The sequence below is a fragment of the Anguilla rostrata genome, chromosome 17, assembly GCF_018555375.3.
Source record: "Anguilla rostrata isolate EN2019 chromosome 17, ASM1855537v3, whole genome shotgun sequence".
Classification (NCBI taxonomy): domain Eukaryota; kingdom Metazoa; phylum Chordata; class Actinopteri; order Anguilliformes; family Anguillidae; genus Anguilla; species Anguilla rostrata.
The window spans coordinates 30,072,016-30,087,901 of record NC_057949.1 but is presented as its reverse complement, the minus strand read 5'-3'; the positions used below and the strand labels follow the sequence as shown (position 1 = coordinate 30,087,901).

General features: G+C 45.9%; 2 protein-coding genes and 1 long non-coding RNA gene across 4 annotated transcripts; 2 read left to right on the top strand and 1 right to left on the bottom strand.

Annotated features, from left to right (window-relative positions):
• The first annotated feature begins 290 nt into the window (after window positions 1-290).
• LOC135243863 (uncharacterized) lies at window positions 291-1,303 on the top strand. Its single transcript, XR_010326820.1, has 2 exons — window positions 291-712; window positions 745-1,303. It is a non-coding gene; the product is annotated as an uncharacterized LOC135243863 (long non-coding RNA).
• LOC135243855 (histone H3.3A) lies at window positions 853-3,104 on the bottom strand. The gene is made up of 4 exons (XM_064315945.1): window positions 2,948-3,104; window positions 2,025-2,159; window positions 1,722-1,875; window positions 853-1,624 (listed from the first exon to the last, which is right to left on the bottom strand). Exons 2-4 carry the CDS (start codon window positions 2,150-2,152, stop codon window positions 1,496-1,498), a joined length of 411 nt encoding a protein of 136 aa, XP_064172015.1. The 5' UTR covers window positions 2,153-2,159; window positions 2,948-3,104; the 3' UTR covers window positions 853-1,495.
• A 1,278-nt stretch (window positions 3,105-4,382) lies between these two features.
• LOC135243849 (Na(+)/H(+) exchange regulatory cofactor NHE-RF1-like) lies at window positions 4,383-15,750 on the top strand. 2 transcript variants are annotated; one of them, XM_064315930.1, is made up of 6 exons: window positions 4,383-6,789; window positions 11,417-11,587; window positions 12,068-12,221; window positions 12,894-12,980; window positions 13,342-13,428; window positions 13,908-15,750. In XM_064315930.1, exons 1-6 carry the CDS (start codon window positions 6,325-6,327, stop codon window positions 13,967-13,969), a joined length of 1,026 nt encoding a protein of 341 aa, XP_064172000.1. In that variant the 5' UTR covers window positions 4,383-6,324; the 3' UTR covers window positions 13,970-15,750. The 2 variants fall into 2 exon arrangements, with proteins under 2 accessions (XP_064172000.1, XP_064171999.1); XM_064315929.1 differs by having other exon boundaries at window positions 4,388-6,789; window positions 12,946-12,980.
• The last annotated feature ends 136 nt before the right edge of the window (window positions 15,751-15,886 follow it).

Genomic DNA, 15,886 nt, shown 5'->3' with positions numbered 1-15,886 from the left:
TTAGCAAAGGCTATTCTCAGTGCGCATGCTGAAGTGTTCCTCAGTTTAAGGACCTTTTCTCCCGTTTAATATGTAAACTGACGTGCGTGTAGTATCCTCGAGACTACAGGTTGCGCATTTAAAAACAAAGCGTTTGGACCGGGGTGCCCCGTCTCGGCCTGCCCAGAATGCGGCGCACGCGCATCATCATGCCGTATGACATTGAACTGACCTCGTCTGCAGTGTCGGTGATAAATTAAGCAGCACCGTCGCCAGCGAGGGAGGTGAACATGAGCGTGCAGCAGCCCCGCCCGTTTTCACTTGTGCTTTCCTGTCCACTGTTCATGTAACGAGGTCAAATTCGTGCTTGTGATATTAACAGATTATCAAAATGTTAAACTACCACATGGTTAAGTCTAACGTGTCCTAAAAATATATTGTGTATACATAAAAAAATGCAAAAAGTACTTTTGAAACAAACTTTAAACTCTTAGCACACTTAATCCAGATTTTTTTCCCCCAGTCCTGCCTGTGAAATTCACAAGGAAGTTCAAAGTATGTGGCCCAACCTCAAAGATTACAGGAAGCTCACTATAAACACTCTGTGAATGTTTAACCGTAAACATGCCCTTACCCTCTCCAGCAGTTAACCCATTTCATATTACTCATTCTGATAACTTCAAATGTCCCGTGACGGTGATCTCAGCACAGGAGGGTGCTGTAAAGATCGCTAGTCCTCTTGCAGCATTAGCGATAGGAAGACAGACCTATCTACAGTGTGGCATGCCATTCCCCAGGGCATGAGTGGTAAACAGGGGTAGCGGTTAGCACTGCTAGCAAGCGTCACACCAATGAGAGACCAGAGCCAGTCCATACCCTGAAAGTTCTTTAATACAAAGACTACAATGTGACAGGAAAACACTTTGTTGTTAATTATAGCTGCCAAGGTTTGCACTGGAATAAAAAATAAAAATGTATAAAAAGCAGGCCACAGAACTCAGCAGACCTGCACATTCCATAAAGACAGATCGGTGGTGACAGTGTCCAGGGGTTTTATCAGAGGTTCTGGGGGCAGGATTATTGCAGGACGAGGTCCAGGCCTGGGCCTCAATCACATGACCACAGCTGTCAATCACAGCTGTGCCCCTTGCAGGGACTTGGGCCAGCAGCTCCCAGAGGTGGGAGGAGCCAGCCAGAGACCCCTGCAGCATCGCCTCTGAAATGGAGGACACGAAGAAATGGAGAATTATGGGACTTCTGGAATCTGACACCTAGCTTCCCCTCTTCAGACCATTCTGCCCACCACTGGGGGGGGGGGGGGTTGGGGAGTTCAAAACAGAATCATCCTGAGGGAAATCCTACAGAATGATCTTGCACTTCACAAAATAAAAATAACAAACTGAGCGTTACAAAAACAGAAAAGTAAAAATAAAATGACTCTTAAAAACACACATCCAAGAAGGGTGGAGAGTATGGGTATGGGGGGGGGGGTCACGCAGAACCCGCTGCCCCCAGCCTAGGCCCTCTCCCCACGGATCCTGCGGGCCAGCTGGATGTCCTTGGGCATGATGGTGACGCGCTTGGCGTGGATGGCGCACAGGTTGGTGTCCTCAAACAGCCCCACCAGATACGCCTCGCTGGCCTCCTGCAGGGAGAGAGAGCGGGTACGGAGCGGTCAGGGCCCAAGGGCCAATCAGAGCACGCCACATCACGCATTCACACTGCTGTCCCCTCCCCTCTACCTGCAGCGCTCCAATGGCGGCGCTCTGGAAGCGCAGGTCGGTCTTGAAGTCCTGGGCGATCTCCCTGACCAGCCGCTGGAAGGGCAGCTTGCGGATCAGCAGCTCGGTGGACTTCTGGTACCGCCGGATCTCTCGCAGGGCCACCGTGCCGGGCCTGCAGGGCCACCGTACAGAGGTCAGAGGTCAGCTCACCGTCACCTCAAGAGCCACTTCAGTGTGCATCGCCATGGCGACAAACATTTACACAAGGGGCCGGTCCAAGAGGAAACAAGCTGATGCGTGTTCAACAGTGTCGAGGCATACCTGTAACGATGGGGCTTCTTCACGCCGCCAGTGGAGGGCGCACTTTTACGGGCCGCCTTGGTCGCCAGCTGCTTCCTGGGAGCCTTCCCTCCAGTAGACTTACGAGCGGTCTGCTTGGTACGCGCCATTTCTTACCTATACAGTTAAAAACGCGATCAAAGCTTTATGGATTATGGAATACAGCGTTTTAAATTAAATAGTTTAGAATCAGAACATTGCTAAAAGGAGATTGAGCACAAGGAATTGCATAATCGCTCTCAAACTGATGCAACAAGCTACAGGTAACTACTGGTCTGACACGGTTGCAATGACACCGCCAGGGGGCGCTCAATCTACACCAGAGTACCACATATTAAATAAAAATACATTTTCTGTCAAGAAGCTCCTCCGCCATTATTTCCGAGTCCCAACTGTTAAGTCTCTTGTAAACGGAGACAGTCTGATCAGTTTAGCTGGCCGGTATCCAATACAAATATTCTGCGGGCCTACATGTTTTAATCTGGCCCTGGGTAACAAGACAACGCTCTGTTCAAATGGATCATGTCCATACGCAAACCACATAATTTCTTGTCGACCATTTAATCTATTGAAAGCGAACAGCTAGATAGCTAGAAAGCTAACTTACCTCGATAGCTAGGCTAGAAAAAGTTAACACAGTTTGTCCCTTCAAACGAATACATTACACACCTACATAACAAATATATTCTGTTATATCTAGCTAACTACCGGTCCATTGTCTTTTTGTCTCCGTTTTCATATCTAGGTCGCTAGTTATTTATCCAGGCCTAGGCTTGAAATACGTCCAACCAGGCCCAGTGCGGAAGGGTGTTACACTAAGCGCCTCAACAGCCGGAACGAACCACAACCCTACACTACGACCATTATAAAATTAAATAATTCACATATATTATGTGCCACTTTACCTTAATTTACTTCGATGCGGAGATCCGTCTAATAAAAAAGAGCTCGTTACTTCAGATACTCACTCCAACCGACTACGGGGAAACCCACAACACGAAATATACGTCAGTAAGGCCCACATGGGTGTTTATAGTTTTGTCTGACGTCATTTTTATTTTTAGTTGTCAATGATTGGTTTGTCGCTTAAGACTCCAGAACACGATTGGATAAAAAATATACACATTTGATTGAAGTAACTAGCCGGTAGTTTAATTTTAGTCCTACATTTTCGACAGTCGGGGGTCTGTTTATTTTGTTATTTGAATACTAATTTATTTTACATCCACACACATCCAACTGCTATAAATTATTTTTTGACGGAAATGTGTAGTTCTTAGACTGTCTGTCCTAGTAGAGCAGTTTATTTAAAATTGTGTTAATATTTCATCCTCGATGAAGAGCAGTTCTTCTTAAGGCTATTTAGTTAAAATAGGCTAGTCTGCATCATGATCATTTTCCTCCGTGGAAAAAAAAGCCATTAATGAATTCATCTGAATATTTGTCTGCACGTGCTTATTGAATGGGGTCAATATAGCCTAGATACATTTAATAAACTCTTATGAGTATGCTTCTACGCGGTTTCAGTACACACCAGTTTACATGCATATATATAATTTCCTGAACCCTATGGTGGTATTAATGATTCAACAAAAATTTACGAAGTGATGTGATATCTATATTGTTATTAAATACAATTAAATTCCATTAACAGAGAGCGCACCTGTAATGAAGAGTGGTTCTCCGGAGCCAGCTCCAATTAGTCCAGTAATGAACTGATTCGATTTGATTAGGGACTGTGAGTTATAGGATGAAACTGGAGAGTTGTTCCGCTTTCCTTTGTGTTCAGTATAACAAATGTCACAGTGGTGTCCGTCTGCTCATCCTTTGCGTGTCATATTGTATTTATATGTTTGACTTGATATGCAGGACGCAATTCTGAGCAGTACATCTGTTGGTTTCTGCAACAGTATCAAGAATAGCAAACGAGTAGCCTTTGCCAATATAAAACCAAATGAATGTATTTTTGCACAGAAGCGAAACATCGCGAGCTAACGTACAACACACAACATAATGTACAATGCACATTGTTGCCACTAGATGGCAGTTTGAGCACGACCTGCTTTTCATCCATAAAATTTTATCGGTCGAAAGTCTTTGCATTTCGAGATTGCGTTTTGACAACCAGATCAATTCTCTGCATTTTGATCGTTTTTCTTTAATCTAATACTACATTACATTACATTACATTACATTACAGGCATTTGGCAGACGCTCTTATCCAGAGCGACGTACAACAAAGTGTATAACCATAACCAGGAACAAGTATGACGAAACCCCTAGAGAGAAGTACCGGTCCAAGTACAGGGAACAACTGCATAGTTCAACTTGGACCTTGATGGTTAAACTGATTAACACTAACAACGAGAGCGGCAACAACGCAATCTATGGAAAAATAAAAATAAAAATACAAGTAGTCGTTAAGACAGTTGATGCGCCTAAGTCACCTATGAAACAGCTGCCTAGTTACAACCCTAAGTTTAGTCATTTACAGGGGGGAAGGGAGGGATGGGGAGAGGTGCAGCCTGAAGAGGTGGGTCTTCAGTCGTCGTTTGAAATGGGTCACAGTCTCAGCTGTTCTGACCTCCACAGGGAGGTCATTCCACCATCGTGGGGCCAGAACAGACAGGAGACGTGTTCTGGAAGTGCAGGTGCGAAGAGGGGGGGGGTGCTAGGCGTCCTGAGGTAGCAGAACGGAGGGATCTGGCTGGCATGTAGGGTTTGAATATCTTGTGGAGGTATGCTGGGGCTGATCCCTTGACTGCCTGGTATGCTAGGACCAATGTTTTAAATTTGATGTGAGCTATAACAGGCAGCCAGTGGAGGGTAGTGAGCAGGGGAGTTACGTGGGAGTGTCTGGGGAGGTTGAAGACCAGACGAGCCGCAGCATTCTGAATGAGCTGCAGGGGTCTGGTGGCAGATGCCGGTAGTCCAGCCAGAAGAGAGTTACAGTAGTCCAGGCGGGATAGAACCATTGCTTGGACCAGGAGCTGGGTTGAGTAGGTGGTGAGAAAGGGGCGGATTCTGCGGATGTTGTATAGGAAAAATACTAATACTAATACTAATGTTATGCGAAGTTTCAAGATCATAAGCACTGAATGAAGAAACTGCAGGTCATTACCACACATCCTCACCATCTTTTACACAGGTAAAAGTGCACCTGAGTATTCAACAAAAACAATTTTCATCCTCACTAATGACGAGAATAGACCATTTGTCTACAACAGGGGTCTTAAACTCCAACTCCGAAGGGCTGAATTGTGTGCAGTCCGTTTCAGTCAAGCGTTTCAGCCAATCAATGGCTTAAATTAAGCACTTAGGTGCAGTAACACACCAAAAACACAGGTGCAGTAACTCACCAAAACCAGCACTCTGTAGTCCTCCTTAATTTATGTTTGAGACCCCTGGTCTGCAAACGATCGTGCATCTGTCTCTGTATCAAGCCTAGAAACAAACACCCCAAGTGTCTCTGCCTCTTGTTTGAAATCTCAAGACTTTGAGACGGCATGCAGATTTAAGTGTGATATCTGTGGGGCTATGGGTCAGAGCAGTGAGTCCAACGACCTGTCTAAAAACAGGTCGGCATTGCAGCCGCGTGACACAGTAACTGTTATAGAAATTGTATGTGTATAAAATATACAATGGTAGCCTACTATAACTGCATCTTAAAGTTGTTACATTTATAGCGGATGGTTTTAGTTCAGGTCACGCTACAGTGCTTCAGGCCTTTTGTATACTCAAACACAATGAAAAAGTGTTCTGAAACTTTTCCTCCTGTCGGCACAAATATCAGCTAAGATCTTATTTCTGTGGATAGTTCTGCAGGTTACTCTTTTTTCCAGTGCAACGTTTCTATTCAGCGCCATTGTTCCGCTCCGTCCTCTATCTTCCAGCTGTGTGCGAATACTGACTGGCGATTGGTGTTTCCATTCGCGTCCTGTTGAAACGTCATTCTTCTTTAGAAATGGTCAAGAGTTTTTTTTTTCCAGTACCAGGGGGAAATCTTTAGACGCAACCTGCCAGTTCTGCTTGCTTCCTTGCTTGCTGCTTAGACGATCTAGGAAACTTGATGCGTGCAACCGAGGACTAAATGTGACATGAATTTACGTTAAAACGTCAGTGACTTCTGAAGTCGTCTATATGTATTCATTTTTTAACAGAAAGAAACACTTCAATTGATCCTGTTTAACATTTGCGCGTGCAGTCTTTAGTATTAGTATTATTCCCGACGGCAGCATTATATTGAACTGCTTCTTGGATAATTTTACTGGGGGCAAAAATTATGTCATTCAACCGGGAGCATATTCGCCCGAGACTATGCGTGCTGGAAAAGGGTTCGGATGGTTACGGTTTCCATCTTCATGGAGAGAAGGGGAAAACGGGGCAGTTTATCCGACTGGTGGAACCCGATTCCCCGTCTGAAAGTGCGGGTCTGCACGCGGGGGACAGGCTGCTTTTCGTTAACGGAGAGTGCGTGGAGAACGACAGCCATCAACAACTTGTGTCCAGGATACGAGCCACTGTTGGCAAATTGGAGCTCGTCGTAGTCGACGAGGATACCGAGGAGCTCCTAAAGAAATGCAACATGCAGTACCTCAGAGAGTACGCCACTCAGGGCATCCCGCTGCCCACCCGCGAGCCGAACCACGCGGACGCTGGGAGAAACGGCAGCGCGAGGGAACTGACACCAACTCCGGAGATTAACGGACCTGTTGCCGGGAAGAAACGGAATTCTAGGCCCGCCCAGGTGAGCGAGATTATCTGAGAGCCCAGAACTCTTACACAGCAAGAGGTCCAGAGTTAATTCAACTCTTAACATAGTTCAGAGTGGGACCAAATGTTGTCTGTTAAGAGTTGAATTAACACTGTTAGAGTTAAATTAACACTGGGCATTTCACCGTGTACTCTGATTATGTAATATTTATTTATAATTTATTATATTTTTATATATGCAGTGAGTACATTTTACATAACTAAAATGCCCAAACATAGTGACAGCACATAGGCTAGTAAGGCTACTTATGTGCCAGTATGTACAGAAATGTGTAACTGAGAGGTCTGCATGTTTCTGTTTGTGATGACAGACAGAATTCTGCATGAAGTCCATTTCTCCTCTCCCATCTCTCACAGTTATATGCTCTCTCTCTCTCTCTCTCTCTCTCTCTCTCTCCACTTTGGTTCTGTACCCTGTCCACCTGCAGTTTCTCTGAGCTCAGCACAAATGTATGATGCTGCTTTTTTGGCATCTGAGTTTTGTGGGAGAATATTTGGGCTGAAATTTAATGTTGCAGGGATTTTCCAAAACAAACAGCTGAAAACTGAGAAGTGGCCCCACAATAAAAAGTAGTGGGCTCATAAATTCACGCTTATTGCTGTGTCACTGCAGATGTAGGCTGTGGGATGCTCATAGCCTGTAGGCAGTGAGGGGCAATGACTGACAGGGAGGGGTAATGACTGATGTGCACACGCACACACACACACCCACATGCACACACACACACCGTGGTTCAAACTCAGCAATAATGTGTTATTATTCATCTAGATCTGTGAAAAAGGGGATAAACAAACAGAAAAACAAATGAAAGCTGTTTTTTTGCAAACCATCTTTTCAGTAAAAATTCTCTTCTGTGGACTATTGTGTTTCTGCATTCTTTTGTCAGCATGGCGTAGGTTTCTCTGACCAATCAGAGTCCAGCTCACTTGAGTCACACTCCCACAGCATTCTGGGCCGGCTTTGCCCTGTGTGGGCGGGCATTATGCGCGGTGCCACCCTGGAATGCGTGCCTGGTGCCTGCCTGTGCCCTTCCCCGCTCTGGCCTGAGAGAGAGCATTTCCCCAAATCCCGTCCCACACAGCCCAGTCTGCACTTCACACAGTCCTCACCTGGACCTCAGTGTGACGCCCAGTCCTCACCTGGACCTCAGTGTGACGCCCAGTCCTCACCTGGACCTCAGTGTGACGCCCAGTCCTCACCTGGACCTCAGGGTGACGCCCAGTCCTCACCTGGACCTCAGTGTGACGCCCGGTCCTCACCTGGACCTCAGTGTGACGCCCGGTCCTCACCTGGACCTCAGTGTGACGCCCGGTCCTCACCTGGACCTCAGTGTGACGCCCGGTCCTCACCTGGACCTCAGTGTGACGCCCGGTCCTCACCTGGACCTCAGTGTGACGCCCGGTCCTCACCTGGACCTCAGTGTGAGCGCCTCACTGGCCCGTGTGACCCCGGTCCTCACCTGGACCTCAGTGTGACGCCCGGTCCTCACCTGGACCTCAGTGTGACGCCCGGTCCTCACCTGGACCTCAGTGTGACGCCCGGTCCTCACCTGGACCTCAGTGTGACGCGGGTCACGCATCGATAACAGTGCTGATATTTCTCATAACTACACTCGTGAAGTAATTAGCTCAAGAGCAAATGCTGTGCTCATTCATTAGGAAACAGGACACAACCTGAAATATTTGACCCAAATTTACCATCTCTGTCTATTATTTGTATTATATAGTCAGTTTCTATGGTAATAATGAGTTTTAAGAATGTTGAGTAAGTTGCTGTTGTGGTGCATAGTTACAGCACATTTCTGAAGGGGGAGAAAAAAGTGACAGAGAAGGGAGGACAAGAGAAAACAGAAGACAGGAGGGATGAAGACGGTGTGATAAGGAGGAGAGGAAGAGAGTGACAGAGAGGGGGAGGAATTTTTGCTGTTGAGATCACTCGATGAGTCAAACCCACCAAAATAGTTTTGTCGGAAGGTGGTCACCATTTTGTCCACCATTTTGTCGTCCCTTCCCAATGACATGTTTTCCTGCTCTGGAAGGTGCGAGCATCGCCTCACGACTGCACATCAGAGATCAGGCATAATAGGGCTGGGTTCTTCCCTGCTTCCTGTTTCATGTAAACATGGCCCCTTTGTCCTGTTGTTTTAGGATGCAGTGGAGGGTTACTGCAGATACTCTGTGTTTCAACAGGACTCACTCTGTGGGACAGTGCACTGATTCTCATTTGTTGCAGGAATTAAGTTAACTGATGCTGGTTTACTGTGGGAGTTGAGTTAACTGATTCACATTTTCACATTCACTGTGGGAGTTCAGCTAAGTCATTGATGCTGATTCGCTGTGGGAGTTGAGTTAACTGAAACTGATTTGCTGTGGGATTGAATGGCCCTCCTCACTGTGTCAGATTCCAGAGGTTCCATGTCCTCACTAACAGTGCCCACCGTCATCATCGATTGGCTGAGCGAGCTCCCGTCAGCCTGGGTGGCTTGTGGAGCGTACTTCTACACAACTGCGTGTTTACTAAGCTGTTCGGGTGTGACAGGGTTCCTACAGCAGCCAGCCCACCACCAAGAACCAACTCATTTAAAACCGGCTGGTTTCAGGCCCACTCCTGTTAGCGCTCCTGCCCAGCAGCCCTCTGCGGGGAAGCGGCAGCGATAGAGCTCAGCCCGATGGCGAGGGAGAGAGAGAGAGCCCCCACCCCCAGCGGCCTCTTCAGCGGCCCTGAGGCTCTGAACATGCGGGGGGAGGGCGGAGGGGGGGGGGGGGGGGGGGGGGGGCTCGCCAACAGACGGAATCGGGCATTCAAGTGCAGCCGCAGGAGACGGACGCTGAATATTCCTCTGGCTCATTATTTCTCTTTTGTTTTGCGTGGGCTGAGCAGAGCGGATCAGACGCTGTTCTGAGTGGTTTCCTTTTCAAATGTCATTTGATAATTTTATTGGGAACAAAGTAAAATCATTAATTTATTTAATTCTTTAACATTTACAGTTTGGCATTTAGCAGGCACTCTTATTCAGAGCAACTTTTGCAGATGACATTTTCTATATGCAATCCACTTACCCAGCTTCACTGAGCCACTTTAGCTGAAGTGTTTTGCTCAAGGGTACAAAGAGAGTGCACCAGCTGGGAGTAGCACCAACGAGCTCTGAATTACAAGCCCTGTTCCCAAACCATCACACCACACTGCTGCCCTGTTTCCAAACCATTACACCACACTGCTGCCCTGTTCCCAAACCATTACACCAAATTGTTGCCCTGTTTAACATTTTTGGCATTTACTGGATGCAGACCTTATCTAGAGCAACTTACACAGCTTTCCTTTTTAGCATAAAATCCATATATCCAGCTGCATATTTGTCAAAGCAATTCTAAAAACATTGTAACAAAACAATACTTTTACTGCAAAAAAGCTGACGTTGGTAAGATTATGGAACATGACCTACACAGGTAGATTCCACCTTTCCACTCTGCCGTTGTGCACAGGTGCATGGACACGCCCCACAGACAGGTAACTGGAGTTTCAGCTGTAGAGGGACAGGAAGGAGAACGACTGAGATGCCTCTGAATGACCTATGACCTGGAACAGGAAGGGTGTCAGTGGTCAAGTCAGACAGATTCCGGAAAGATTCCATCATCGCTGTTGCTATTTGTGAAGCGGTCTGTTGGGTGGAATCAGCAGGGTGGGGAGTCAGTAGGAAAGGGAAAACATTCCAGAAAAAAAGGGTGATGTGTCATAAACACAATGACTTGCATTTGTAGGAAGTGGGAGTGGAAATGCATCATACACTGACCTCCTGGTCACACCCATTCAGCTCTCTGAAAATAACCCAGAGGAAGGAACACTCGGTTTTAAATGGCCGCAGATTTTTCCATCACCCCAGACAGAAGAGAGAGACTGATGCTGCCTTTGTCTTTGGTGGGTGGGGTCAAACCAAAAGGAGACAAAACTCGCTGGATTACTGCCCCCCCCCCCCCCCCACCCCCTTTTCCTGTCAGACCCCCTATATGATCACGCACCCTGTTCTCCTTGTGAAGTGAGCTGTATAGACATACCACAATGTCACAAAGTCTAAATAGTAAGCTGGTGTGAGGTAAAATATGGAACTTTTTAATTGATTAGTTTGTCGATTAGATTTTTTTATTGATGATTTGGTCATTTGACTTTTGATGGGGTCACTGCCTGATTGGTCAACCAGGTGCTGCACCTAGTAAGACTGAAATCAGTTGAAACCAGAAAAAAATAAGGCTTTTCAAATTTAAATAAAAATGCTTGCTGTATGCTGCTCACCCTCTATACTTTTCCCTAAAATGACGTTTTGCACAGGAGGGTAGTCCTGAGAAATCTAGACAATCTTTTCCAGGTGGTTTATGAATTGTTTGGTTGAGTGCTGATTGGTTGGCAGGTGGGTGGGTGTATTTATTGTTTGGTTGAGTGCTGATTGGTTGGCAGGTGGGTGGGTGTATTTATTGTTTGGTTGAGTGCTGATTGGTTGGCAGGTGGGTGGGTGTATGTATTGTTTAGTTCAGTGCTGATTGATTGACAGGTGGGTGGGTGTATGTATTGTTTGGTTCAGTGCTGATTGGTTGATTTTCCTCCCCAGGGATTTAAGAGTGAGCTGAGGCCGCGGCTCTGTGTTCTGAAGAGGGGAGCTGAGGGCTACGGCTTTAACCTGCACAGTGACAGCTCCAGACCCGGTCAGTACGTCCGCCTGGTCGACCCGGACTCCCCGGCCCAGAGGTCTGGCCTTCGGCCCAAGGACAAAATCGTGCAGGTAGAACAGCGCCCCCCTGAGGTTACTGCTGCCTTGACTGCAGACTCCCTCCCTCTCTGTACACTACACTGACTCTCTCTCTCTGTCTGTACATGGCACTGACTCTTTCTCTCTGTCTGTACATTACACTGACTCTTTCTCTCTGTCTGTGCATGGCACTGACTCTCTCTCTCTGTACACTACACTGACTCTCTCTGTCTGTACACTACACTGACTCTCTCTCTCTGTCTGTACACTACACTGACTCTTTCTCTCTGTCTGTACATTACACTGACTCTTTCTCTCCGTCTGTACATGGCACTGACTCTCTCTCTGTACACTACACTGACTCTCTCTCTCTGTCTGTACACTACACTGACTCTCTGTCTGTACATGGCACTGACTCTCCCTCTCTGTCTGTACATGGCACTGACTCCCTCTCTCTGTCTGTACATGGCACTGACTCTCCCTCTCTGTCTGTACATGGCACTGACTCCCCAGGTGAACGGGGTGCCCGTGGGGAGGAAGCAGCACTCAGAGGTGGTGTCAGCCATCAGGGCGGGCGGTGACAGGGTGTCCCTGCTGGTGGTGGACCCCGAAACGGACGCCTTCTTCCAGAGCTGTGGGATCAGTCCCACGGAGGAGCACCTCACAGGTGTGTGTGGGTGCAGAGACGCACCCCCGAAAACGGCAGCATAACAGACGGGAAATGACAGGACATAGTCCTCTAATCTTATTTAGAAATATATGTTTTATTCATATACTGTTCAACACATATTAATGCATCACTTCAACAACAGGCTATATCCTCGTATATCTGGCTCTAAGTGCATCAGTGGACATGAGGAGTGGTCATGTGAGGGTGTCATGTGACTCGTATAGTGCTGAGGATATTACTGACTCACTGAGTGGCCTGTATTCCTCTTCCGTTGCCTGGTTACTGCATGCACATGCACACACGCGCACACAGACACACACACACACACAGAAACGCACACACTACAGTAAACATCTTTGTGGTGAGAGGTTGTGGAAAGAAACATTGTCTAGGCATTCAGGTGAAAACTCGACTACATTTGTCTGAAAAGTGAAAGTTTTCTAGCAGACTAGGAGCTAGTCTGGCTATATCAGGGTAAAACCGGAGCTCTAGTGGGGTTAATCGAGTCTGTATGTATAAACACATCTCAGCCTAGATTTCCACCAGTGTCCTGGTTATCAGTGGCCTTTGGGATATGAGCTGAGAGATTTTTTTAATGAATGTTTTAAGCGTACACTGTTATATATGTGCAGTAGATTACACTGCTATTTGTGCATTGTGTATCTGGAGGAGTGCTCAGAATTTCTCTGGAATCTGCGACTGATCTGCGCCTACCTTTCAGGAGCCCTACCTGTGATCCGGGAGGTGGAGGAGGAGGTGAGGTCACTGTACTGAGATCGGTGCTGGGGCCTCTCTGGTGCTTGCAGCACTGATATGCCTCAGTGAAAAATAGTCACCCCCTGGTGGCTGGATGTGACACTGCAACCCATTTGTGATAAAAGGTGCCTTATTGGGAAATGAAAGGCCTTCCCTGGTCATTCCCATGGGTTGATGCCTGTAGCCATGGCAATTCGTTTTTTATTTTAGATTATATTGTTGATTTTTTTCACTTTACTGTGTGCTTTATGTTTATGTTTTTGGAATGCCTCTCTGCGGTCCTGCACTGTGTGTTGTCTTCAGTGGGGATTTTACAGCTTCAGGGGGGCTTTTATCTGAGCGGTCCTGTCCTTCCCTTCAGGTAAATGTAAATGGGTCCAAAGAGGAGGCGAAGGAGCCCAGTCTGTCTGTCAGTCTGTCTCCATCCAGCACCTCCAATATCTCAGAGGTCAGCCACATTCATGCGTGTGTATGTGTATCGTGTGTGTGCGTGCGTGTGTGTGCTTGTGTGTGTGTGCGTGCGTGTGTGTGTATGTGTGTGTGTGACTTTTTGTATCTGTAAGTTTTACACCCAGCATTGTTCACCGCTGCATGTCTTAGAAATTTTCTCTTCCTCTGTTTCCCTCTTCTCTACTCCAATCTCACTCTTTCTACTTTTTCTTTTTTCTATTTCTCTGTCTCTCTCTCCCCCTCCCCTCTCTCTCCCTGTCTGTCTCTCTCCCCCCCTCTGTCTCCCTGTCTGTCTCTCTCTCTCTGCCTGTCTGTCTCTCTCTCCCCCCTCTCTCTGTCTCCCTGTCTCTCTCTCCCCCCTCTCTCTGTCTCTCTGTCTGTCTCTCTCTCCCCCTCTCTCTCCTCGTCTCTCTCTCCCCCCGTCTCTCTCCCTGTCTGTCTCTCTCCCCCCCCCTCTCTCTGTCTCTCTCTCTGCAGGCGTCAGAGGAGTCGGTTGGAGAGTACTCTCTGGACCTAAGCCTGTCCCTTCAGCAGGCTAAGGAACGTGCTCACCAGAACCGCTCCAGTAAGAGAGCCCCTCAAATGGACTGGAGCAAGAAGAACGAGCTTTTTAGCAACCTCTAGATCCCCCCCCCCCCCACCATGAATGGTTCACCTACCTCCGGAACACTACCCATCACAAGCTCTAGGCCCTTGTCTGAATCAGCGCACTTGCCTACTGTTGAGTATATAAGTTGTATGCAAGTTTAATACAACTTGTATACTCAATAGTAGGTGAGTGTGCTGATTTGGTTATGGGCTAGGATTCACAGACCCAAACAGGCTGGAGATGTTCCAGTGTTGTCAAAGTATTAGTGAAAAGGAAATAAGAAGTAAAGTAAAAGTAAACTAAAACAAAATAATGTTCTCCTGTCCCAAAATATATTGACAGCAAACATTTAAAAACAGTGTTTAAAAGTGAATATAAAATAAAATTGTAATAAATATATATAGAAATATAAATTAAACTATATAGATTATTTTGTAGAGGTATAAACATTTATTTTACACTACTTAGAAATCTTTAAACTATAACTCTTCCTCACTCTCTTTCTAAAAGATGCCTCATTTTCTCATTGTGTGTAAAATATGAACCCTGAGCTATTTAAGAATGAACTTATGTGCATGCAGTATATAACAGTACATCAGTTACACAGCATTATCAATGAGTGTTGGAATGAAGATAACTCATGAGGAAACTCTAGAGGAAGGACATTTGTCTAGCCATATGAAATATAAGACTGTTTTGTAATTAGAAAGTGTGTGTGTGTGTGTGTGTGTGTGCGTGTGTGCACGCAAGCGTGTTTGTCTACAGGACAATCTGAACATCACTGCTGGTCAGAGAAAATTGTTCCAATGGATTGTTGTATTTTTTGTTCAGTGTTTCTTTATATCAGTCAATCTGCAGTTTACACTTGATATGGTTGTAAAAATGGTCTTTAAATATAATCAAGATTTAAACATTTTTCTTACTCTGACCAGTTTTTTATTTTGATTTTTTTTGCAAGGGAAAGGATCTAGGGGTACAGTATACACTGTGACCAAAAGGAAGTGCTTAGATCACTGTTTAGAGTTCAAGGAGTTTTAGCACTTTTAGGCAGAGATGGAAAGTCCAGGGGTCAGAAAGTAAAAGCCATGCCATGTGTTTCCTCCACCCATGAACTCAGCCAGCCGATTTCACCAATGAGTTCTACCTCCTGGCTGAAGAATTGTGCTAATTAGCAACTCCAGGTGATTGGAAGAAAATACTGGGGAGGACTTTTACTTTCTGAACCTGGATTTTCCACCTGGGCTTTTGATGGCTGTGGTTGAATATATGTTGACTGTTTGAGATCTTTGGACTTGGGTGTTCTCTAATATTATTTCATAGATCCAAGGAATATCATATTTTCACCTTTTTTTTGTGCTTTTTAAAACTGTTATTGTTTGTCTTTTTTTTCTCTCTACTGTATGATATTTTAGACCCTCCAGAAGCTAGTTGTGTTGGTCTGCGTGTTCTTTTTTATTTATAGTAGGCTAATATAGTAAATCATATTGTACGTTTTATTTAGATCCACTTGATATTCCTTAATGAGTGAAACATCACTGTGGAAGACAGGATTAAATACTTGGACTCTAGTTCGACTGCAATCACGATTTTCATAACTCATGAATTGACTTCTAGCCTTTCTTCACCATTTTGTCTTTGTACTGCAGTATTAGGCAGACTGGATTATACACGTGTCTAAAACTGCTAATTGTACTGTGTGGTAAAAATAAAAAATAAACAGTTTAAACAGTCTATATTATTGGGCTACTTTGCAATGGATGAGTTATACAGTGATTACGTCTTTTTGCAGGCCAACTCGGGAGTTACTTACGCCATGGGTTCCCTCGGCAAATCTCCAATTAATTTTTCCGATAGACATTTCGTTTTC

What these genes read in the sequence shown, in the direction of transcription:
- LOC135243855 (XM_064315945.1), bottom strand. Translation starts at nt 2,152, where the DNA reads ATGGCGCGTACCAAGCAGACCGCTCGTAAGTCTACTGGAGGGAAGGCT. An exon ending in AAGAAGCCCCATCGTTACAG is followed by an intron (nt 1,876 to 2,024) that starts GTATGCCTCGAC and finishes GTGGCCCTGCAG; the next exon opens with GCCCGGCACGGTGGCCCTGC. An exon ending in CCGCCATTGGAGCGCTGCAG is followed by an intron (nt 1,625 to 1,721) that starts GTAGAGGGGAGG and finishes CTCTCCCTGCAG; the next exon opens with GAGGCCAGCGAGGCGTATCT.
- LOC135243849 (XM_064315929.1), top strand. Translation starts at nt 6,325, where the DNA reads ATGTCATTCAACCGGGAGCATATTCGCCCGAGACTATGCGTGCTGGAA. An exon ending in CCAAGGACAAAATCGTGCAG is followed by an intron (nt 11,588 to 12,067) that starts GTAGAACAGCGC and finishes CTGACTCCCCAG; the next exon opens with GTGAACGGGGTGCCCGTGGG. An exon ending in GCACCTCCAATATCTCAGAG is followed by an intron (nt 13,429 to 13,907) that starts GTCAGCCACATT and finishes CTCTCTCTGCAG; the next exon opens with GCGTCAGAGGAGTCGGTTGG.